The sequence below is a fragment of the Carlito syrichta genome, unplaced genomic scaffold (assembly GCF_000164805.1).
Source record: "Carlito syrichta isolate Samal-C Ts95f unplaced genomic scaffold, Tarsius_syrichta-2.0.1 Scaffold308104, whole genome shotgun sequence".
Classification (NCBI taxonomy): domain Eukaryota; kingdom Metazoa; phylum Chordata; class Mammalia; order Primates; family Tarsiidae; genus Carlito; species Carlito syrichta.
Genome location: NW_007252200.1, coordinates 521,287 through 546,244, shown reverse-complemented (window position 1 = coordinate 546,244; position 24,958 = coordinate 521,287). Strand labels below are relative to the sequence as shown.

The window sequence follows — 24,958 nt, the reverse complement described above, 5'->3', positions numbered from 1 at the left end:
ATCCTTCCACCTTGGCCTTCCAAGTAGCTGGAACTATAGGCATGCGCTACCATGCCTGGCTTATTTTTTGATTTATTGTAGAGACGAGGTCTTGCCAAGTTGCCCGGGCTGGTTTTGAACCCCTGAGCTTAGGCAATCCTCTCAACCTTGGCCTCCCAAAGTGTTGGGATTACAGGCTTGAGCCACCACACCTGGCCAAGGAAATTATATTTTTAAATGACCCTCACTGAACCCTTATCAACCTATACTTTAATTTCAAACTGTTCATCTTTAACCCTCCAAAATGATCTTTTTCCAAAAGTCCATTACAGAAAACTGTTGTTTTACTCTCTTTAGAAGCTGAATACATTTTTCCCGACAGAATTGATGTTAAAAATGTGCTCAGGACAGTGCTGAACTGATGGATGTCTGTATCTCTTTTTCCAACAACAGTGGCTTGCAAACTGTAAGGCGACGTTTGCAGGAGGCTCAAGAGATGGAGTAATCACCTGTCAGCCAGGGGACTCGGAAGAAAAGGTAATAAAAGCCTGTTAGAATGTATCTATCTCTTCTGTGCTCTGCATCATGTGTTTGTTTTGATCCACCCAAGAAGGTGAAACTTAAAGGAAAAAACGGAATGAGTCATTTCTATACATTTACATGAAACCACCAAAGAAAGACAGAATGACATTCAAGCCATGCATGACTGTGTTGATGGGGTTATGGGGGAGGGGTGTCTTCTTTCTTTAGAAAAGGAGAGATAAAAATAACCTTTTTGCTGGACACTGTCTAACTATACTAACCATTTCCTAATAAATCTATTCTTAATTCAGAATATCAAACCAAATTTCATTAACGCTTCGCTGAATCACTTAGTTCCTTCAGTGAAGGAATTTTCTTTTGACCGTTCACAATCATCCTAAAACAGATTTAGAATTGCTTTAAGTACACACCTCAGACCAGTAGGCCGTGCTGTCATGGAAACTGAGCAGAAGAGCGTGCATGGATGAAAAGCATTCCTTCCACAGTTAGGTACTGAGTGCCTATGCTAGGGCTCCCCAGAGGACACCGTAGTGAGCAACAGACAAGGCCTTTGTCCCATAGAGTTTCTGACCTCGTCAGGGAGACAGACATTAATCAAAAAGTCATACAGTCATAAACTGTGACAGGGGCCTTGCCCCTTAGGCTCCTCGGTCTGTTTTTGTAAGTTTAGAGTTGCTGGTCCCCTATACACTGACTACGTGAGTAACAAAGCATTGTATAGAACTCAAGTCACAGCCGCATTTTGTCAATAGTACCATTTATGGCCTGCATTTCCTGGAGCTGGCTACCAAAAGGTAGCTTGGTATTATCACTAATACCAAACTAAAGAGGTGGATAAGCTTGCCATAGAGTAAGGGAGTTACCAGAGCCTTTTTACAAAGTAAAACATTATTCACTGCATCATTTTGATTAGTAGTTATAATACACAAAAAAGTCATATAAATTACAAGGCTTACGGTTACATGGGTGCTATATTTTCAAATCTATGACCACTGATAAAAGGGAGTGAATAGGGATTCATTTCTCTAAGTTGAGTAGGCTCAGTCTGCAGGGGGTTAAGGGTTCTTTGAAATGACTTAATGGGGAATGCATAGGAGATAAGGCCATACACTTTCTTTTGCTCATTCTCAGGAATGTAGGTGTGTGTGGGCCTATTGAACATTATGACTTATTTTAAGAGTTCTGTAGCCAGGCGTGGTGGCTCACACCTATCATCCCAGCACTTTGGGAGGCTGAGGTGAGAGAGGATTACCTGAGCCCACGGGTTCAAGACCAGCCTGGGAAACTTGGCGAGACCTCGTCTCTACCATAAATGAAAAAATTAGCTGGATGTGGTGGTGTGTGCCTGTGGTTCCAGCTATTTGGAAGGCTGAGGCGGAAGGATTGTCTGAGCCCAGCAAGTTGAGGATGCAGTGGCTGTGAGCATGCCACTGCACTCCATCCTAGGTGACAGAGTGAGAATCCAACTCAAAAAAACAAAAAAAGAGTTGTGGCATACGAACAGACAATAGTGAGTTTCCATATCACTGGTTGTAACTCTTCACTGCCAGCATAGAGTCACTTGGTGAGCCCTTTGATAAGTTTTCATGAAGAGACCAGGGATAGTGCACTAAGTAAACCACAAGGCTGAGAAACCTCTAGAGGGGGTGTTGAAGTGTGGTTTGTAGCTCCACATCACTGCCCTTCTTGAAGACACACGTTTTCATTTCACTTTGTGGTTTGCAGGGAACTTTCACGTATCGCAAGTCATTTGATCTCTCTGGATGAGAAGCAGGGCAGGTAACAATGGCCCATCCTATAGTTGAAGAAACAAAAGCTTGACTTCTCCAAGGCTCCATGGCTGATAAGTGGCAGACAGAACTAAAGCTTGGCCACAAAGTCTGGAAACGTGGGCAAATATGCACAATAAATAGTTTTCCTATATTATATTTTAATAATAGATGTTTAATGACTTACATGATATGTCCCTCATAAGGAATGCATAGTTGAATGTGCAGCTCAAAATCACAATGAGGCCAGGTGCAGTGGCTCACACCTGTAATCCCAGCACTTTGGGAGGTCATGGCAGGACGATTACTTGAGCCCAGGAGTTCAAGACCAGCCTAGGCAACATAGCAAAATCTCATCTCTACAAAAAAAACCTAAAAAATTAGCCAGGCGTGGTGGCGTGCACCTGTAGTCCCTGCTACTTGGGAGGCTGAAGTAGGAGGACTGCTTGAGCCCAGGAGATGGAGGCTGCAGTAAGCCATGATCATGCCATTGCATTCTAGCCTAGGTGACAGAATGAGACCTCAACTAAAAAAAAAAAAAAAAACAAAGAACTCCAGCATGTCCCTCAGTCCCCATAATGAGACTCTGTGGCCGGGAGCAGTGGTTTACGCCTATAATCCCAGCACTTTGGAAGGCTGAGGTGAGAGGATTGTCTGAACCCATGGGTTTGAGACCAGCCTTGGCAACTTGGCAAGACCTCATCTCTACAATAAATCAAAAACTTAGCCAAGCATGGTAGCGCGTGCCTGTAGTTATAGCTACTTGGAAGGCTGAAGAATCGCCTGAGCCCAGCAGGTGGAGGCTGCAGTGTCCGTGAGCATGCCACTGCATTCCAGCCTGGGCAACAGAGTGAGACTCCAACTCAAAAAAAAAAAATCGAGAATCTATGATGTCCCATCTCAGATGATCTGTGACTCTGATTTTCACTGAACTGCCTGTGCCAGTAGCATACCCCAGAAGAAGGAATATATCCTTAAAAAATCATAGATTACCCAGGTTTCAGATTTTACGGCCACTAAGTAGCTAGCACTCATGGCTTGTGATTCCAACTCAGTCCTTCCTCTGCTATACTCTCCTATTAAGAAAAATTCAGTCCAGAAAACAGCAACCAAGTTAGGATTTACAATCGGCATAAATCTAGTCCAGCTCATATTATAGTTTGTATAGTATAGTAGTAAATAAAAAATAACTAGTTATCCAAACATTTACCCTCAATCATCAAATTCTACTATATTCTCGATAATAGAATCTCAATCAGGAAAGTACATTAATACATTGCAGAGCTTTAGAAACAAAGGTTGAAACCAAGTCTATTATGTATTTGTTTATAGCTTCTGGCTAGCCTTAAGGAGAACTAGAAATCCCAGTTAATTTATTCATTACTTATTTATTAAGTTCCAGTTAAATTACTCTCTTTCTCAAATAAAATTTTTGTTTTATTGTGCTTCTAGTTTATTTCTATTAAGTTGTTTTACTCAATTTAGTTACCCACTCCCCCCCGCTTTTTGCCCTGGTTCTTTATCTTCCTCAAACAAATATTTCTTTTTTTCCTATTCTTTTTTTTGAGTTGGAGTCTCATTCTGTCGCCCAGGCTGGAGTCAGGTAATCCTTCCACTTCAGCCTTCCAATTAGCTGGAACTACAGGCACATGCTATCATACCTGGCTAATTTTTCAATTTATTGTAGAGATGAGGTCTCACCAAGTTGTCCAGGTTGGCCTCGAACCCCTGGGCTCAGGGAATCCATTCACTTCGGCCTCCCAAAGTGCTGGAATTACAGGCTTGAGCCACTGTACCTGGCCTCTTTTGCCTATTCTTAATTCCTTTCCTCCTTTATCTTTCTTTTCTTCTATTTTGTAGTACTTGTTCCCTCCCATCTCTTTTCTTGTGTTTTTACTAAACCCAAAGATTTAAAAAGTGGAGTTCATCTATTTATTCTTTAGCTACATGTGACAACTCTGTTAGCATTACAATAAAGGCTTGAGTGTACAAAAGTAGAAAGAAGAAACTAATGTTTTTCAAGTACTGTACATATATAATCTCCTTTGGTCCTTTTCAACACTCCTTTGAAATAAGGGCTTTTCCATTTTGCAGATTAGAAAACTAAAGATGAGAGGCAAACTCTAAAGACATATTCTTTCCATCTGTCCATACTTTCTTTAACTTAATTTTGAAAGTAAAACACATACACAGGAAAATGCTAGAGACTAATTTCCAGCACACATCTAAATGCATAATACGGTTTTAGGAATCTGTACAAATATGGAGGATGCATAAAACACCCAGGAGGGATGACAGTGGAATTTGTTAGGAAAAGAATGATGGAAGGGAGTCTGATGTTGCCAGCGTTTTTGCAAAACCAACGTGGCTTTGGCCCCATTGTTTGGTATTAACTCAGTGTTCCAGAATTTTCTCAAGTGGCTCCTGGACCCACTGGAGACCAGAAAACTCAGGCAATGAACAGATATCCTGAGGAAGATGCTTCCAGTCCTATGTTTGTGACAACTTTTGAGTCTGGGGTTGGTCTGGAAGGCAAATTGTATGCCACCTAAGGAGAGAAGTTGGCAATCCCAGTATGTCCGGCAAGGTCAAGTGATTTGGTTAAATCATCTAGATACCTGGGTAAACTTTGTTTTGTTAGTAGACCTGGAAGTAGTCTGGCCACTGGGCATGCAGCTCAAACCTCAACACTCTCTAATTCCACCAGCCTTGACTGAACCACTGACGAGCTAGAGGCATGGCAAGGCACCACAGGGAATACACAAATCAGGCAGCCTTGGTTCCCATCACACAAGGCTGGAAATGGGCTGACAGCGCAAACTGGGGGAAAGAAGTCTTTACACAGTGAAGGTGGGCCTTGAGGAGAAGCGAAGGTATCACTCCACTTAACTATCAAGATCTTATATCCAGAGTTGGTGGAGATACTGTGTTTGATGGTTAGAGCTACCATTTGGCTTCCAACTCAAAGCAAAACCCAACAAATATATGTCTGGTCTCAGAGCACTGCTTACCTTCAGATGTTTCCAACACTCCTTTTGAGTCAGGTTCTCCGTCTTCTGGAATAATCTGGTGTTGCCCATTATTCTGAGCACCTTTGCCTTGGGACAGGTGGAATGGGGATTAGTGAACTTATCACTTGCAGAACCTACATCTGGATGTATAATAAACCACAAAGGGGACATACCTGTAGCTATTACCCATGGGTATTCTATTTCAGAGAAGTGTGCACTTTCTGAAAGGATCAGTACTTACCTGCCTAAACCTAGCAAAGCAAGGTTTTATTGACCAGTTATAGAAATCAGTCTATCAGAGATGGTGACAGTATACAGATGAGCATGTAAAATCTTCCTACCCCAGAACCCTGCCGTTCAGTCTGGTCCGGTCTTAGTCAGTGGCCACCTTTCAGTCATTCTTAAGTAATTTAAGTGAGGAATTGTTTGTAGAATATAGCTTTTTCATGGGTATTGAATATTTTCCAATTTCTCTTCTGTCCTCAACATGAAGTTGTAGACATTAACATAATGAAGAAAGTTTACACACAGGTGGCCCGTGAGTTGTAACCAACAAAGGGATGTATTTTGTTAAGTTTGTGTTTCTTTGTACCTAAGACCCAAAGATAGGAAATGAAAGGTAGATAGAAAGGACTGTTTGTTTCCAAAAAATAGGAAAGTATATTCCTTGCATATATGAGATACATCTGTGTGTATGTAATATGCAAGGAGCTGTCTGCTGAACTCACATCAGAGTGTGTTGGAAGAATGTTCACAGTGCATGTTCAAAACAACAAAATAAGGCTGGGCATGGTGGCTGAAGCCTGTAATCCCAGCACTTTGTGAGGCTGAGGTGAGAGGATTGCCTGAGTCCAGGGGTTCGAGACCAGCCTGGGTGACTTGCTGAGACCTTGTCTCTACAATAAGTCAAACAATTAGCTGGGCATAGTGGCACAAGCAAGGAGTTCCAGCTACTTGGAAGGTTGAGACGAAAGGATCACCTGAACCCAGCAGGTTGAGGCTGCAGTGTTCATGAACGTACCACTGCACTCCAGCCTGGGCAACAGAGTGAGACTCCAACTCAAAAACAAACAAACAAAAGACCACAATAAACCATGTTTCTAAGAAAAGTTTTTCTAATACTTGGATAGTATATTCTGGGGAAGACTTTTTTAAAAAGACAGGATTAGCTAAATGATTTAGGTTTCTTGGTGACTCTGAGGCCAATTCTTCTAGAATAAGGTAGAGCATACACTAAATAGGACATGAGACAAAGAGTGAGATTTGCCTGTCTCATGAGATCCATTTAACTCATTTGTAGACATCGCTTTAGAGGCATTTTCTCGGCCTGCACATATCAAAAGGAGAGACAGACCTCTTCACAGCTTAAAACCAGAATTTCTGATAAAGGAGTTTGGTTGCCACTGATCTCTCCATCTCCTGTGGAATTAGTCTGGAGTGGCTACCATGAGTTGGTTTAAGTGAACATAAGCATAGGTCAGGGAGCAAAGTCTCCAGACATCTCAAATCTGGATTCTCCAGGCAGTGGCTTCCATCTCGGCCCTACAGCTGATTAACGCAGTTCATCGTCTCAGTTCTGCAGTAGTGACCTGGGAAAAGCTGGGGATATTTTCACCTTATTTATTACAAATGATTTAGTTGACACATTCATAATTCAACAGATATTTCTCAGCCTGAGATATGAAAATCTAAATGCAAACTCGAACACTTGACTCCTTGGATTCGAGTATAATAATTCACATTTAGCCCTACTATATTTCATTTTATATTCAAATCATCATTCCAGCTATGAGGTCTTTTTAGACCCTAATCCTCTCTGTTATGTATTTTCTATCTATATAGTTCATGAATGAGAAGCCTGCAACCTCTGTTGTTACACAAGTTGAAAAAATTAAATGTTGAACAAGACAAGACTTTTCTCCAGCTAAGTTTTAACCTGTTAAACACCATCCTTAAGATATAGTCAGTCGTTCTTCTGTAAGCAATCCTCTTTCTTCGTATTGGCTAAAAAAATGTCTGCTGAAGTTAGTTTACAGATTTCTTGAAAATAGTAAACACCTCAGGATGTGTAATCTGTACCATAGGTGTAAAGGTATTTATCTTTCAAAGCTTTGAAAGATATTTATGACCAAGGTCCAAAAAACTACTCAACAAAGATAATACAGTAGTCATCTATGTGCCAGACCCAAGTGGAATTAGCAGCAGGTGAGCGTATGTTGTTCCTACCTGCCTAGGAGATGTCTTCATTAGGCTAGGTTGTCTAAATGTTTTCCCTTTTAGTTTAAACCCGTGACTTTCAGAGATTACGTACAATGAACGTAAAAGCCACTATAGTACATTGTGGTCCATCTGTCATATCAAATATTTCTTATGATTTTTGCTGACTGGTTATGTCATGAGCATAGAACCATCTGAGAGCAGAATACAAGAAACTAGATGTGGCTATGCTACTGTGAATGAGCAAGAGTTGGATTATTCCAGGCTTTTAAAGCAACTCATTCCTCACGGCCACCTCAACCTCAACCTGCTGGACTCAGGCAGTCCTTCCACCTCAGCCTTCCAAGTAGCTGGAACCACTGGCATGCACCACCACACACAGCTGTTTTTTTGTTTTGGTTTTTGTTTTTTAAATTTATTGTGTAGACAAAGTCTCGCCAAGTTGCCCATGCTGGTCTCGAACCTCTGCACTCAGGCATTCTTCTTGCCTCCACCTCCCAAAGTGCTGGGATTACACAGGCTTGAGCCACCTTACCTGGCCCACCTTGTCTTTTTAATACTGCTAAATCCAATTTCTAAATCAAGCCGTGTCAGGAGAGCAGGACACAGGACGTGAAGAAAATATTGTGACCAAATAAAACAATGACATCCCCACAGCATCCTCAGAAGAGCCTAAAGTCACCTAAACACAGACCGGTGTTTAGGGGGTTATTTTTAGAACCTGGTTACAGGAATACATCAGCACAGGGTTGGGGAGAGTTTTAACATTTTCCATAAAACAGTCCCCTAGGAAGGCACTTTTCATTATCTTTTTGGAAATCTAAGTGCACACCAGGTCCCAGCCTGTGGCCTAGGAAAAGATTCTGAGATAATAAATATCAAGGAAGCTTGAACTATCCTACTTAAAAAGGAAAGGCTAGGAAAGATACTGAGAGCTGATGTTCCTCACAATTGGCCATCTCCCAAGAAACACACTGTGTTGAGCCCTGAGACCCGAGTGGGAGGAATTCATTGACAATGAAATTCCTTAGCACCAAGCTGGAGTCAAAAAGCTTCATTTGCCTTTACTGGGAAGATTTTGCTTTAGCTGATGACTTCCTTGGATTATAACCTCATTTTGGAAAACAATAAAAAGATAGTGGTTTTCTTCTTACAAGGCCATGTAATTTACTTGGCACTTGCCTAATTCTACACGTCTGAAAAGTACACTCCATGGTAAAGATTTCAGCCATATTTGAAGTTACCCAAAAAGTCTTCACAGTGGAAATTCTGTCTATGTAGACTTACCTGTATGCCTATCTAATTTGACACTGTATTTTATTACATGAAGTTTGTTTACAGAAACTTCTAGACAATGGAAGACCCAAACTTCACCTGTACGATGACCACTTATGTACCTAATCCTGAATTATACCCCACAACTTTAAAATAAAATAATAAAAAAAAGAAACCTCTAGACATAAAATTTTCTTGAAAATAGTAAATATCTCAAGCTATGTAATCTACATCATGGACTTGAAGGTGTTTTTCTTTCAAAACTTTGAAAGAGATTTATGGCCAGACTCCAAACTACTTAGAAAACATAATACAATACTCATTAGTGTGCCAGCCTCATAGGAGGTTGGGTAATAAAGGAGAGAAAAAGAGACCCTTGGAGGACGGAGTGGGGAGTTTTGGTGGCGATCCTTTAATTATGTTTGTAGGCACAAATAAATAACAGTTTGATAGTTTTATTCTCACTATTTTTTATATTAAAATACAATGCATTAAATTAATAACCTAAAGATTTTTAAAATAAAGGGTTTTTCATGCTGCCCACTGAAAGTGTACTGGATTAAAAGAATGTGGTACATATACACGATGGAATTTCACGCAGCCATAAAGAAGGACAAAATTATGGACTTCACAGCACCTTTGATGGATTTAGAGTCTATCATACTCAGTGATCTCATAGAAACAAATAACTGAGCACCACATGTTGTCACTCACAAGTGGACTCTGAACATTTATCATAATACTATAAGAAAGGGATTGGCAGTAGTAGATCACTGCCAGGGGAAGGGGGGGTGCATATAACATGAATAAGGGTACCTTGTCCCAAACCAGGCAAAGTGAGGACCAGTGGGTGACCCAGACTTCACTTGCACGGTGACTACTTAAGCACCTAACCATGAATTATACCCCACATTTCACAAGAAAAAAAATACTAAAATAAAATAAAGGTTTTTTGTTGTCTTGGATTAGAAACTGTTAGATAGGTCCTATGTTTTTGAAAATTCCGCACAAACGAATTCAATGGTGACATCAAAAAATATTAGCTATAGATGAACAGGGCCCAGTTATAAATTTATTTCCTTTTAGACTAAGAATCAGTACTAGATTCCTTTTAGAAATTGTCTACTGAGGGGAACATTATCATAAAAAAGAAAATGCAAGAAAATCACTTGTCTTATCTCACATTTGTTTGAGAATATACAATGTTTAGTCCCCTAAAATTTCAAAGGATAGTCATTCCATAAAATATTCTCAATGTGAAAGGCAGTCCAACTAGAGAAAGCGCCAGTTAGACTGTTCATTATATTCAATGTTAATCAGATGGTTATAGTTTAGTAGATCTAAAACTGAGCAGATTAAAGACTTCTTTAACATAAAACAAGAATATGACTGTTTGAGGCTATATCGTTCTTCAAATTACTCAGCTGGCCTCCTCAGAGTTGTATTGCATTCACATGTTTATATACTAAAATCTTAAAGCAATAAAAGTTTTGACTTCCGGTCTCCAAGACTGACAAAACCTAAACCGGCTTATCAGGGACCCTCAAAAGTTAAAAACTATCATTTTCCAATGACATCATTCCCATCAGAGCTTTGTTTTTAACTGGAAGCTGTGCATGTTGAATGGGTACCACATTGGCAACCATGTATCAAGTTTGGGCAAGCAATGCTAATACTGCTGACCATTCTGCTCTTGGAAGAGGGCCGCGCTTTCTGTTGCATGCATACACTGACCCTGTACTTTCTTTCCTTTCCTTTGTTTCCTGTGCCATGCTTGCTGTGTAGCAAATGGAATCTCTTGCAGTAAGTTAACTTTCTTTCATTCTCTTTGTCCATTTAGGCATGGACCCATAACAAACCTTATTTTTGTCATTACTATTATATCTCTTAGCATGTTTCTCCCCCCCCTTTTTTTTTCCATTTGGTTGTTTATTCGGTAGATTGAGACATGGCAGTTTATTAGAGGCATTCTGGGCTGCTTTTGCCCCAAAGTAGAAACCTACATTGCTGTGAATTCTCATGCTGTCAGTGGAATACTCTAAGAACTACCATTATTTGGCACTTAGGGAAGTCAGCATTTTCATAGCTGGGTTTCACCCTGAATTGTGAGGGTAACCTTGTTTTTAAACAAGGCATTTTGTTTATTTGCGAGTTTTTGGCAGTTCTTTTTTTAATCCAGATCTTAAAAGGTTTCCATAAGGAAAAGTTTAAATGATCATAAAATAAAATGTTGTACTCAAACAACCAAACCACAAAACATTTGAGTCAATTAGTGAGTAGAGCTACTTCTTTAAATTTGGGCTTGTTTTGAGTTTTGAGAGATCAAATCAATCTAAGCAGAGTTGCTTTTCCCCTAAGGAGCATGGAAGGGCTGGGAACTTTATTCGGCATCATCTTAGCATGAATTGAGTAACCACTAGGAATTAGGATCAGAAGTCTGTTAATAATATCAGTTGAAATATTCTTCCTAAAACCAAAACTTAAATACTTGTGATTTCTCTCCTTAAACTGATGTGAGGGAACAATTTTAAGCCACCTCAATTCTGAGGTGAGTTCTTCATTGTCCTTAGTAAAAGACAGGACTTATTTATCCTACCCCATTTGAAAACTGAACAGTGACGCCTTTATTTTAAATCACATATTTAAGTCACTGTCACTGTTGACTGCTGGCTGTGAAATTCTACCCGTGAAGCCCGTTCTTTTCTTTTCACAGAATCCCACCCACTACCTATGGAGCTAAGCCATTCTTGGAATAAAATAGGCAAAGTGTAGAGGATCCAGCTCAAAGACTAGTCTGATCATTGGCTTTGGAATTATTCATGACCTTTTGCCTCATAGTATACATAAGCCGTGTCATGGAAACATTTTCAATTCCAGAGGTATCTATGGGGCTCAAGGACCATTTTATATTGTTACGTTTGAACATTCCTTCCACAGAGAGCACTTTGGGCCCCTTTTTATATCTGTTTAAATCAACAAATATTTATTGAGCATCAGTAAACCTGATATAGTACCTTCGAGGACCACGTGACTCTTGTCTTCATATAGACTTTGGGATAAGTGTCTGCACCCTCAAGGGAGCCAAACTGTCACATGGTATAACCTCCCAAGCCCAGGCATCTACTGAACATATAAGTTTAACGCCTAGAACTACTTATGCTTCCCTTTCAAACATATCTTCAATTAAAAAAAACTGTTATAAAAAAAAAAAAAAAAAAAACCAGCCGGGCTCCGTGGATTACAGCCTGTAATCCCACACCTTTGGGAGGCTGAGGTGAGTGGATTGCCTGAGCCCGCGGGTTCGAGACCTGCCTGGGCAGCGAGACCTCATCTCTACAATAAATCAAAAAATCAGCTGGGCATGGTAGCATATGCCTGTAATTCCGGCTACTTGGAAGGCTGAGGCGGAAGGATCGCCAGAGCCCAGCAGGTCGAGGCTGTGGTGGCCGGGAGCGGTCACTGCACTCCAGTCTGGGCAACCGAGTGAGACTCCAACTCAAAAAAACCCAAAAAAAACAGCTTATAAAAATTAAGACAACCAGTTATAATTTGTAGGTATTTCACTGGTAAGTCTAGCAGAAAGTTGGCAGGTCACTCAGTTTCTTCATGGGTGCTGCACTCTGATTAGTCATCTTCATCACATAGGATATAATAATCTATATTGTACAATGGATTTCACACTGATATTTATTGACTGGGTTTTGTTTTTGTTTTCTTTGGAATGATAACAGCTAGTTATGTTTTCTTAATTTAAAAAAAAGAAAAGTTGTCTCCACTGAGATTTCACTAGTTATTCGAGAATGATCCTTAATCACTATTTCTTCCCATGCAAATTCTCTCTTTAGCAATTGGAACTGTGTCAGAGATTATATAAGCTGCACTTCCAGCTGCTGTTGCTTTTTCAGTCCTACTGTAAGCTCATCGGCCAAGTGCACGAAGTTAGCTCCATGCCAGAGGTGAGTCCACATGCTTCCCCCCCCGAGTCCTGCCACTAAAATCATGTCTTTTGTTCTTCCTCACCCCACCTCTTACAACTGTCCGAGTGATTTTTATCCCCACATAATTATTTTGCTCAAGTAAATGTCTGAAATAAATGTGCCTTGTATTCATTTCTGTTCTCATTTTTTAAAAGCAGGGTCAGAGGCCAGACACGGTTCCTTAGGCCTGTAATCCCAGCATTTGGGGATGCTGAAGTGGGAGGATCGCTTGAATCCAGGAATTTGAGACCAGCCTGGGCAACATAGCAAGACCTTGTCTCTACAAAAAAAATTTTTAAGTTAGGGAAAGAGAATTAGTATGACAAACCTGCAATCCCAGCTACTTGGGAGGCTGAGGCAGGAGGATTGCCTGAGCCCAGGTGGTTGAGGCCGCAGTGAGCTGTGATTGTGCCACCGCACTCAGCCTGGGTGACAGAGTGAGACCCTGACTCAAAAGTAACAATTTTTTAAAAATCAAGGTTCAGACTAGGTGAGGAAACTTGAGATGCTTCTAAGTTTAAAGACTTTCTAAGAGAGCACTGTCCTATGTGTTACCTCCTACGTGCCTCGCTTGAATCACTTTGATCCTGGCTCTCAAGTTGGGCATTCTTATAGGAAAAATGTCCTTGTGTTGTGGTTTTTATTGTTTATATTTAGCTATTCATATTTGCCCTTACATTGAGGTAAGAAGGAAACCTTTATATGATGTTTGATTCTCTTCATTTTCCCTGCTCTACTTAGCATCAGTATATTTTCATATTTTTTAAGGTAAAGAGTAAAATAATTTAAACATGCACCTGCTGAGTGAGTCAGCATTTTCCTACCAGTGAAAAAATACTACTGTAATGCAGCCTAGTCAAAGAATGATTATGGAAGCACAGAGGATAATTGCCCAATTTGCCTAGCCGTGAGAAAGGTTAATATTGGACAGATTTCTGGAGGAAATCACACCCGGTAGACTTTTTTTTTTTTTTTGGAAAGTAGGATTTATTGAGAGGGCAGAAACACTCCCAGAGTGGGAGGGGACCCGAGGGGGTTGCCCTCCCAGCGGACTCTTAAAGGATGAATGAGAGTTAGGAGAATGATCTCCTAATTAGAGTTAGGAAGAACCTTCCAGTGAGAACACACAGTCTGACCATAAATCTGGTGGTAAGGAGGAGAAGGCGCTCCAAGCAATCTAGTATAGCCAGAATATAACATGCAGGCCAAAAAGGAATGACAAGATAAGGCGGAAGAGGGGTAAGGACACAATCATAAAAGATGCTATGCCGAGGAGGACTCTAGTTAGATGTCGACGGCAGCTATCCAGAAGGTGAACTTGAGGACAGCTGGACCGGAGATGTGGAGACCAGTTAGGAGGCTGCTGAAACAGCTGAGACAGGAGGAGAGAGTCTGAACTCAGAAGCACTAGGTATGGAGAGGAGGAAGGAAATGAAGCTCAGGACAAGAGAGGAATGAAACCAGTGAGGGATAAGAGGGAGGGAAAAGTCCAGAGTAACGCTCAGGTTCCATCTCAGATGAGCCAGGAGGTTAGTGGTGCCGTAGCTGAGACCGGGGGTGTAAAAGAAGGACTGAGGTCATGGTACACCCAGGCAGCCAAGCCTTTGCCTGCTAGTTAGTGGCTGAGCCTACCTGCTGGGCCAGGACCTGCCTTAAGGAAAACTGATCTCTTGCCAGTGGTTATTTGTGAGGGTCTGGGGTCAGGGGAAAGGTCTGGATGAAGGGCACAGATGGGGTCGTGGTCATGAACAAGCAGGAGCCGATGAAGCCATCCCAGTGACGGCAGAGAAAGGAGGGTGAAAACTGGAAATCCTCACCCTCTGAGTGGGTGGAAGAGGCGGAGCCACAAGAGGAGGGAAAAGACATTCTACCATTTTTTTATTACTCAGTTTGAAAAAGGAATAAAATTATACAAATTCTAACTATACTTGCAAATGCTTCTTTCAAGGGAGGATTCAAGGATGAATTAGAGTTAGCAAAATGAGAATGAAGTGAGGCTATGGAGGATACACAGCCTGGCCATGAACCTGGTAAGGAGGAGAGGGAGCACTAAGCAGTCTAGTATAACCAGAATATAACATGCAGACCAAAAAGGAATGACAAGATAAGGCGGAAGAGAGGGGTAAGGCCAAAGAGGATTCAGACTCTCAAACCAGTTTTCTTCCATTAGACTTGTAGGTTATCCAATCAAAGATAAAACAGTTGATACCGGTTATTTGCCACATGGTCAAGATAAAGTTTACTCTTCTTATTCATCTAAGCAGGTATTAACAGGAATCTTAGTGTCATCTTTGCCCAGGAAATAGAGGGCCTGCAAATGCAACTCACAAGTCATTTTTCATATTTAAAAAACAATCAGTTTCATGTTAGAAAAGTAAATTATGTTTCACACTGTGTGTATGTGTGTGTGTGTATATGTAGCATATGTGTGATTATTTTCAATCTAGTGAATTACTCCTTAGTTATTATAAGTCTAGGTAAGTTTTAAATACTATATGTACGTTATAATTACTGGATGAACAGGCATGCTTCATTTTACTGTGCTTTGCAGATACTGTGCTTTTTGCAAATTGAAGGTTTGTGGCAACTCCGTGTCGAGCAAGTCTGTTGGCACCATTTTTCCAACAGCATGTGCTCGCTTCACGTCTCTCCCATTTTGGTACTTCTCACAATATTTTGACCTTTTTCATTATGGTTATATCTGTTACCGTGATCTGTGATCTTTGGCGTTGCTATTGAAATTGTTTTGGGCATCACAAACCATGCTCATATAGGACAGTGAACTTGATCAATGTTGTGTGTGCTCTGAGTGTTCCACCAACTGGCCATTCCCTCATCTCTCTCCAACTACCCTGGCCTCCCTAGTCCCTGAGACACCACAATATTGAAATTAGGCCAGTTAGTAACCCTACAGTGGCCTTTAACTGTTCGAGGGAAAGGAAGAATAACATGTCGCTCACTTTGAATCAAAACCTACAAATGAATATGCTTAGTAAGGAGGGCATGATAGAAGCCAAGACAGGCTAAAAGCAGGCCTCTAATGCCAAACAGTTAGCCAAGGTATGAATGCAAAGGAAAAGTTCTTGAAGGAAATTTAAAGTGCTACTCCAGTAAACAAGTGAACAATAAGAAGACGAAACAGGCTGGGCTCAGTGGCTCAGCCTGTAATCCCAGCACTTTGGGAGATAAGACAAGTGGATTGCCTGAGCCTGCGGGTTCAAGACCAGCCTAGGCAACTTGGCGAGACCTCATCTCTACAATAAATCAAAAATTAGCTGGGCGCAGTAGCGTGTACCTGTAGTTCCGGCTACTTGGAAGGCTGAGGCAGAAGGATCACCAGAGCCCAGCAGGTCAATGCTGGAGTGGCCATGAGTGTGCCAAGGCACTCCAGCCTGGGCAGCAGAGTGAGATTCCAACTCAAAAAAAAAGTAGAAGAAGAAGAAGATGAAACAGCTTTATTGCTAACATAGAGAAAGTTTGAGTGATCTAGACATAAGATCAAACCAGCACCCCATGACTTTAAGCCAAAGCCTAATAGAGAGCAAGGCCCTAACTCTCTTCAATTCTATGAATGCTGAGAGAGGTAAGGAAGCTGGAGAAGAAAAGTTGGAAACTAACAGAATTTGGTTAATGAGGATTAAGGAAAGCAGTAGCTTTATAGCATAAATGCATAAGGGGAAGCAGTAAGTGCTGAGGGAAAAGCTTCTACAAGTTATCCAGAAATCTAGCTAAGATAACTTTGAAAGGTGGCTACACCAAACAACAGGTTTTCAGTGTAGACAAAACAGCCTTTTACTAGAAGAAGATACTACTATCTAGGAGTTTCATAGCTAGAGAGGAAAAGTCACTGCCTGGTTTCAAAGGACAGGTTGATTCTCTTGTGAGAGTCTAATGCAGCTGGTGACTTGAAGTTGAAACCAATGCTCACTTATCATTTTGATAGCATAGAGCTCTTAAGGATTATGCCAAATCTCTTCTGCCTGTGCTCTATAAATGGAAAAACAAAGCCTAAATGGCTGCACATCTGTTTACAGCATGACTTACTGAATATTTTAAATCCACTGTTGAGACTTATACTGCTCAGAAAAAAAAAATTCCTTTCAAAATATTACTGCTCATTGACAACACATCTGGTCACTCAAGAGCTCTGATGGAGATGTCCAAGGAGATGAAGGTTCCATTTCTGATAACACAACATCCCTTCTGCAGCTGATAGATTATGGAGTCATTTTAACTTGCTGTTTAAGAAATACAGTTCTTTTTTTTTTTTTGAGTTGGAGTCTCACTCTGTCGCCGAGACTGGAGTGCAGTGGCCGCTCCCGGCCACTGCAGCCTCGACCTGCTGGGCTCTGGCGATCCTTCCGCCTCAGCCTTCCGAGTAGCCAGAATTACAGGTGCGCGCTACCACTAGCCCGGCTAATTTTTGATTTATTGTAGAGATGAGGTCTCGCTGCCCAGGCGGGTCTCGAATCCGCGGGCTCAGGTAATCCACTCACCTCAGCTTCCCAAAGGCGCAGGATTACAGGCTGAGCCACCGAGCCCAGCTAAGAAATACAGTTCTTAAGAATATAGCTGTCACAGATAGTGATTCCTCTGATGGATCTGGGCAAAGTACATTGAAAACCTCGTGAAAAGGCTTCTCCATCTAAATGCCTTTAAGAACATTAATGATTCATGGGAGGATGTCAAAATATCAACGTTAACAGGAGTTTGGAAGGAGCTGACTCTAGCTTTCATGAATGACTGAGGAGTTCGAGACACCTGTGGAGAAAGTCACTGCAGTTGTGGCAGAAATTGCAAGAGAATTAGAAGTGGAACCTGACAATGTAACTGAATTGCTGCAGTCTCATAGTAAAACTGAAATGTTGATTCTTATGGATGGGCAAAGAAAGGAGTTTCTTCAGACGGACACTACTCCTGGTGAAGATGCTGTGGACATTGTTGAAATAACAACAAAGGACTTAACAGTGTTACATAAATTTAGCTGATAAAGCAGCAGCAGAGTTTGAGAGGATTGACTCCAATGCTGAAAGATGTTCTACTGTGGGTAAGATGCTATCAAACAGCATCGCATGCTACAGAGAAATCTTTCCTGAAAGCAAGAGGCAGTTGATGCAACAAACTTCGTTGTTATCTTATTTCAAGAAATGGCCACAGCCACCCTCATCTTCACCAGCCACCAGCCTGATCAGTCAGCAGCAACTACCTGATCAACATTGAGGCAGGGCCCTCCACCAGCAAAAAGACTACAACTAGATGACCGTTAGCATTTTGTAGCAAGAAAGTGTTTTTTAATTAACTTTGTATATTTTGCTTTTGGACATAATGTTGCTTAGTAGAAAATACAACTTTTATGTGCACTGGGAAATAAAAAATTGTGTATAACTCACTTTATTATGATATTCACTTTATTGTAGTGGTCAAGAACTAAACCTGCAATATCTCTGAGACATGCCTATGTGTGTCTATACAGAGGGTGCCAAAAAAGTTTGCACATTTTAAGAAAGGAAAAAACTGTATTAAAAGTATAGGTGGGCTGGTCTTGGTGGCTCAGCCCATAATCCCAGCACTTTGGGAGGCCAAGGAGAATGGATTGCCTGAGCCCGCGGGTTCGAGACCTGTGAGAGCAACTTGGCAAGACCTCGTCTCTACAATAAATAAAAAATTAACCAGGCATGGTAGCACATGCCTGCAGTTCAAGCTACTTGGAAGACTGAGGTGGAAGGATAGCCGGAGCCTAGCAGGTCCCTGCACTCCAGCCTGGGCAACAGAATGAGAATCCAACTCAAAAAAAAAGAAGTGTAGATGACTCCAAGTCACATTTGACTTCTGCAATCACAAGAGGTGCTCAAAGTGGTTACCATCAGCATCCAGACACTTTTGATTACAGTGAACTAAGCAATACATAGATAACATCTCTTAAAATGTGTATACATTTTGGCACCCCCAATATATGCACACACGTAGTGTTTAAATACTATATATATGTGTGTTTTTTTAATGTGTATTTATATACATATACACACAATGCTTAAAATTTACCTAGGTTTAAAACAAGGAGAAATTAACTTTCAAACTTAACATGATATATAAAATCAAGACACTCTAATATCTTATTTTAAAAGATCGCTTCAGTACATCTTAAACCTAGCTCTAGAGCAGCTGAGTATATTTAACAGACATCTATGTGAAGACTAATAGTGCTGAAGAGCTTCAGTTTGGGGAGGTTTTTTTGAGTTAGAGTCTCACTCCATTGCCCAGGCTGGGGTACAATGGCACACTCACGGTCACCCCAGTGTCGACCTGCTGGGCTCTGGCGAATCTTCTTCCTCAGCCTTCCAAGTAGATGGAACTACAGGTGCACGCTACCACACCCAGCTAATTTTTATTTATCATAGAGACGAGGTCTTGCCAAGTTCTCCGGGCTAGTCTCAAACCCACAGGCTCAGGCAATCCACTCGCCTCGGCCTTCCAAAGTGCTGGGATTACAGGCTGAGCCACCGTTTTATAGCTGGTATGAGTGAGCTGGCAAGGAAGAGAAATAAAGATGTGGAATAAATACCTTGCCAAAAAAAAACCAGGCGTTGTCAACTGATTAAAAGGGGGAAAAAACCCTTTAATTTCATGTTATTATTATTATTATTTTTTTGAGTCAGAGTCTTATTACTACGTCACCCTGGCTGGAGTGCATGCTCATAGCCATCCCAGTGTCGACTTGCTGGACTCAGGCAATCCTTTTGCCTCAGCCTTTCAAGTAGCTGGAACTACAGGTGCAAGCTACCATGCCTGGCTAATTTTTTTTGGATATATTGTAGAGAGACAGTCTCACCAAGTTGCCCAGGCTGATCTCGAACCCCTGGGCTCAGGCAGTCCTCTCGCCCCAACCTCCCAAAGCACTGGGATTACAGGCTTGAGCCACTGTGCTCGGCCTCTGTTAATTTTTTAAAACTCTTGAGATCAACTAGCAAAAGAGTTTTGCTCCATAGCGTATTGGGGGAAACTCAGAAGAGATATAGGTTTTCACTTACAATTTACTTTTGAACACTGGATCTGTGGGTTCCAGTTAACTTTAAGGGAAAATATCTTTTACCTCTGTAGCATTAACATTACTTTAAGATTATTCCTCCTGCTGCTCAAAATTGTGTCTTCAATCTCTTTCCATGGCATAGAACAAACAAGGAGAAAAACTTGTTACAACAGCGTCCGTGGTCTTGATATTTATGGAGCTCTTAGGTGCCAAACTTTACTAAACATTTTATGGACCCTATTTCTTTTAATTTTTAAAATAAACCTGTGAGGCAAATAATATCTTATCTCACAGATGAGAAAACTAAGGCACATAAAAAGATCTATTATGTGTCTGTGTTCCCAGAGTATATTGCAGAATCAGGATTCAAACTCAGATCTAGCTAGCTCTTGGGCCTGTTATCTTGTGTACTTTCTCTCTGCATGCATGCCCTTTATTTTTATTTTTATCCTGAGACAATCAATGCATATATGCCATTTCAAATAGAAAACATTTTAAGTTTTAATCTTGTCTACAAGGTGATAATCCTGGCTGCTGACACAAAGCTATCCAGTGCATACATCCCCCCAATTCCCTCTACGTGTCATCTGCAGTACTGTGTCACCTGTCCTATTTTAATTTACCAAGGTATTATTAGGCTTGTGCTTCAGCAGATCCATGCAATCAAAAGAATTTTTATATAGGTTTTTTTTTTTTTGGTGGAGACCATGTCTTACTACGTTACCCAGGCTGGTCTTGAAATCCTGATGCAAGCAATCCTCCCACCTCAGCCTCCCAAAGTGCTTGAATTACAGGCATGAGGCACCCGGCCCGTGCAATTAAACTTCCTTCCTTTAAGTATGTAAAATTCTCCTTATATTTAAATCCAGTTTAAAAAAATTTTTTTTGTTTTAAACAGCTGCTGAATATGTCCAGGGAATTGAGTGATCTAAAGAAACACCTAAAGGAAGCCACAGCGGCCATTGCAGCGGACCCTGTCTACGCAGAGGGCGCCTGGTCTGAGCCGACCTTCACCTCCACTGAAGCAGCCATCCAGTCCATGCTGGAGTGCCTGAAGAACAATGAACTTGGCAAAGCTCTGCGGCAAATCAGGGAATGCAGGTGACTCTGCCGTTTCTTTTAGAGGTGGTTACAGGAATGCACACCGTCATGACTCTGTCCTGCCTTGGGACTAGCTCACTGTGGAAGGCACGTCTAGATACGTTCTATGTCTCTTCTCAGACCTTTATTGTTGCCACGCCAGAAACACTGAGCTTTCAGAACTTAGCCACTAGAAGTATTGGTGTCGGTTCTGGTCATTTGTCATCCCTGATGACTTCAAAATATCCCTTTATGTAATTTTAAATTAACATTTCAATGCCATCATTTTGGGGTATTTTGCCTTACCATTTGATACTGTTTTCGCATTGGAATCAGAATGCCATAGCAAATGAGGTAAATGTTTTAAGGATATCACATTGCGCCAGGTGTGGTGGCGTGCACCTGTAATCCCAGCACTTTGGAAGGCTGAGGCAGGAGAACTGCTTGAGCTCAGGAGTGCAAGACCAGCCTAGTCAACATAGCGAGACCTCATCTCTACAAAAAATCAGAAACCAAGCCGGGCTCAGTGGCTCAGCCTGTAATCCTGTGCCTTTGGGAGACTGAGGTGAGTGGATTGCCTGAGCCCGTGGGTTCGAGACCCACCTGGGCAACTTGGCGAGACCTCATCTCTACATAAATCAAAAATTAGCCAGGCGTGGTAGCGCGCGCCTGTAGTTCCAGCTACCTGAAAGGCTGAGGCCGAAGGATCGCCGGAGCCCAGCAGGTCGTCAAGGCTGCGGTGGCCGGGAGTGGCCACTGCACTCCAGTCTGGGCAACAGAGTGAGACTCCAACTGAAAAAAAAAAAATCAGAAACTTAGCCAGGCATGGTGGCATGTGCCTGTAGTCTTAGCTAACCTGGAGGGTGAAGTGGAAGGATTGCCTCATCCCAGGAGGTCAAGGCCGCATGAGCCGTAATTTGTGCCACTGCACTCCAGCCTGGGCAACAAAGTGAGACCCTGACTCAAAACCAAAAAAGTATCATATTCCATTCTGTTACTTTTATGTATTACACGTGTTTTGATCTTTTATCAAAACAATATTCATTATTCCAAAATTGATTACAGTGGTGTTTGCACAACTCTGAATATACCAAAACCTACTGAATTATATACTTTAGATGAGTGAATTATGTGGTATGAGAATTATATCTCAATAAAGCCTTTTGAAAAAAAAGGAGAAAGGATTTTTTTTTGAGTCAGAGTCTCACACTATCACCCAGGCTGAAGTGCAGTGGCACGACCACAGCCACCACAGCCTTGACTTGCTGGGCTAAGGCAATCCTTCTACCTCAGCTTTCCAAGTTGCTGGAACTGGAACTAAGGCTATGCTTTGATTTATGGTATAGATGACGTCTCGCCATGCTGCCCAGTCTGGGTCTCAAACTCCTGGACTCAGGAAATCCTCTTGCCTCTGCCTCCCAAAGTGTTGGGATTATAGGCATGAGCCACCGCATCCGGCCTAGGAATATTCTTCTATGAACAAAGACTCATAGGCTCCCAACTTCGTGACCGATTGTGCCTCTAATCTGTGATGTTCTTTTTGACTGCAGAAGTCTGTGGCCCAATGACATCTTTGGAAGCAGTTCTGATGATGAGGTCCAGACATTACTGAATATTTATTTCCGTCACCAAACTCTGGGACAGACGGGTACTTACGCGCTGGTGGGGTCTAACCAGAGCCTGACTGAAATCTGCACCAAGCTGATGGAGCTGAACATGGAGATTCGGGACATGATCCGCCGGGCGCAGAGTTACCGGGTACTCGCTGCTTTTCTTCCAGACTCCAGTGTCTCCGGCACTAGTCTCTGACAGGAGCCTCCCACCCGCCCTGGGCTCCAGGCTGGCGGTGCTGCCATGCTGGGGCGAAGTCATTCAGTGTCTTCTCAGCCTTCAAAAGGCTTGGACAGACTGTTCTCCCTCTTGTTACCTGTAGGGCTTTTTCTCAAGAGGATGGCAGAACTTCCCACATGCAGCAATACTATAAGAACCGAGGTAGCTGGGAACCTCCGGGGACAGACTCCACCCGTCATGCTGTGTGGCACCAACGTGTGACTGAGCATATGCAACTCACTACTGAAGAAGTGACTTTCATTGCATACCAAAGCCGACGACACTGAACAACTACCTTCCTTTCTAGAAACGATTTTAGATTGGCAAAAGTGCAATGTTTTCTTTGCTAAAAAAAAATTTATATTCTAAAACTTGTACATTCTTCCCTTTTTTCCTTCTACAGAATCTTGTTCTTTTTCTTTTTTTGGTGGGCTGAGAAAGAGGCAGGCAGAATGAAGCTGGCCACTGAGAACTGTAAGACGGTCCAAAGCTGACAGCCTGTGTCTGCAAAAAGGGAATTGTAAATGGACTCCAATTTAATGTACACTGTAATTTGAGTACAATTACTGTAACTAAAAGGAGCTGCTACGAATTACCTTTCTTATGTTGCTAGGCTACTGTTTCCGAAGGCCCTGGGTCTCTTTGCACCAAAAGTGGTCCGGGTAGATGCTTTTTAAGGATCTTGGCTGCTTTTTACTAGAAGGTTGCTTTTATGAGTATATTTATACTACAGAAGGATGAGTGTTCATTTTAATTAATTTTGCCATTTTGTAGAGAAAGATTATTCACGATATAAATTCCAAGTATTTTCACCTGTTGCGCATGCATCTTTTAATATCCATTTGGATAGCCAGAAGTAGAATCATAAAGGTAAAACATGAGTTGTTGCTTTGTTTCTTAAGAAATGTCATATTTTATTTGTAATATATATGCAAAGGGCCATCCCTAAGTTCTCTCCTTAAACCTAATGCTGTCAAACGTTAGATGTGTGCATGTGAACTTGTTGCACATCAGAACATATTCGAAGTTTATCTATGTAACTTATTCACTCTGTAAATACATTTAAAGTTTTGTGATGTCATCTTAATTGATATTCTGTTCAGAATTTTCTTTAGACTAAAAAAAAAAAAAAAGACAAAATACATGTTGACCATGGATTTTATTTCTGTTTAATGAAAATGTTTGCCTTCAGGCCGGGTTCAGTGGCTCAGCCTGTAATCCCAGCACTTTGGGAGGCCGAGGTGAGTGGATTGCCTGAGCCCACGGGTTCAAGACCAGACCAGGTAAATTGGTGAGACTTCGTCTCTACAATAAAAAAGAAAAAAAAATGTTTGCCTTGAACACACATGAAGCTTTGCGTGTGGGTTGCCACAGTGAAAATCCCAGAGGGCACCATTCACATGTATGCTATGAATGGTACCCATGGGGGTCATGCAGTGCACGGCCCTGTGAACTGGACGTAAGTATAACATTTTTGAAAGTGGACACCAACCAGACTGTGATCTTCAACCAGTGCTCTCTGTAACCAACCAAAGAGCAAAATCAGAAAAGAGTGACCTATCATTAGGTTATTGTCTTTAAGATTTTTAGAGTCTGAAATGAGCAGAAAAAACCAGGAGAAGTTTCCATTCTGTGACCAACACCTATCTATTCTCTATCCCCACTAGAAAAACAGGAACACGCAGAGAGAGACGCAACAATCTAATTTATACTGTCTTCTGACTCATATTGTGCTTGGACTAGCAAATACAACTTGCTTGGCCAGCATACAACACTGAATCATTAGGGGTAATTTTCCAGGAGTATCCTGCATTGGGAGTCTAATCCAGAATTTTTTGTCATCACAGATACAACTACTAATCTATTTTAAAATGTTTCCAGATTGCTATAAACATATTCTGGTGATTAATTTTTTTCAACTTACCTAAATGATTATTTGCTGTGATTTGTAGAAAACAACTGAATCACCTCTCTCTGAAAAATGCCTTGTAAAATAAAGGTTTCTGTGGGTAACCACAGTAACCAACTTTCAGAGTTTTGTTGGGAGCCACAGTAAGAAGGACTGATTTGCCGTGAATGAATTTTCCACCAGGCCCTGTGAACCGGCAGAGAAGCATTGTGATGATTTTCCTCTTTAAAAAAAGGAAAGCCAGGCATGGTGCCTCATGCCTGTAATCCCAGCACTTTGAGAGGCTGAGATAAGAGGATTGCTTGAGCCCAGGACTTCGACACCAGCCTAGGCAACATAGC

At 41.5% G+C, this 24,958-nt stretch overlaps 1 protein-coding gene across 1 annotated transcript; it reads left to right on the top strand.

The window, feature by feature from the left end:
• The first annotated feature begins 438 nt into the window (after positions 1-438).
• Positions 439-23,870, top strand: LOC103267331 (protein furry homolog). Its single transcript, XM_008064929.2, has 5 exons — positions 439-516; positions 10,580-10,597; positions 12,640-12,750; positions 20,697-20,899; positions 22,429-23,870. Exons 2-5 carry the CDS (start codon positions 10,583-10,585, stop codon positions 22,685-22,687), a joined length of 588 nt encoding a protein of 195 aa, XP_008063120.2. The 5' UTR covers positions 439-516; positions 10,580-10,582; the 3' UTR covers positions 22,688-23,870.
• Positions 23,871-24,958: the final 1,088 nt, after the last annotated feature.

What these genes read in the sequence shown, in the direction of transcription:
- LOC103267331 (XM_008064929.2), top strand. An exon ending in AAGTTAGCTCCATGCCAGAG is followed by an intron (nt 12,751 to 20,696) that starts GTGAGTCCACAT and finishes TGTTTTAAACAG; the next exon opens with CTGCTGAATATGTCCAGGGA. An exon ending in CGGCAAATCAGGGAATGCAG is followed by an intron (nt 20,900 to 22,428) that starts GTGACTCTGCCG and finishes TTTTGACTGCAG; the next exon opens with AAGTCTGTGGCCCAATGACA.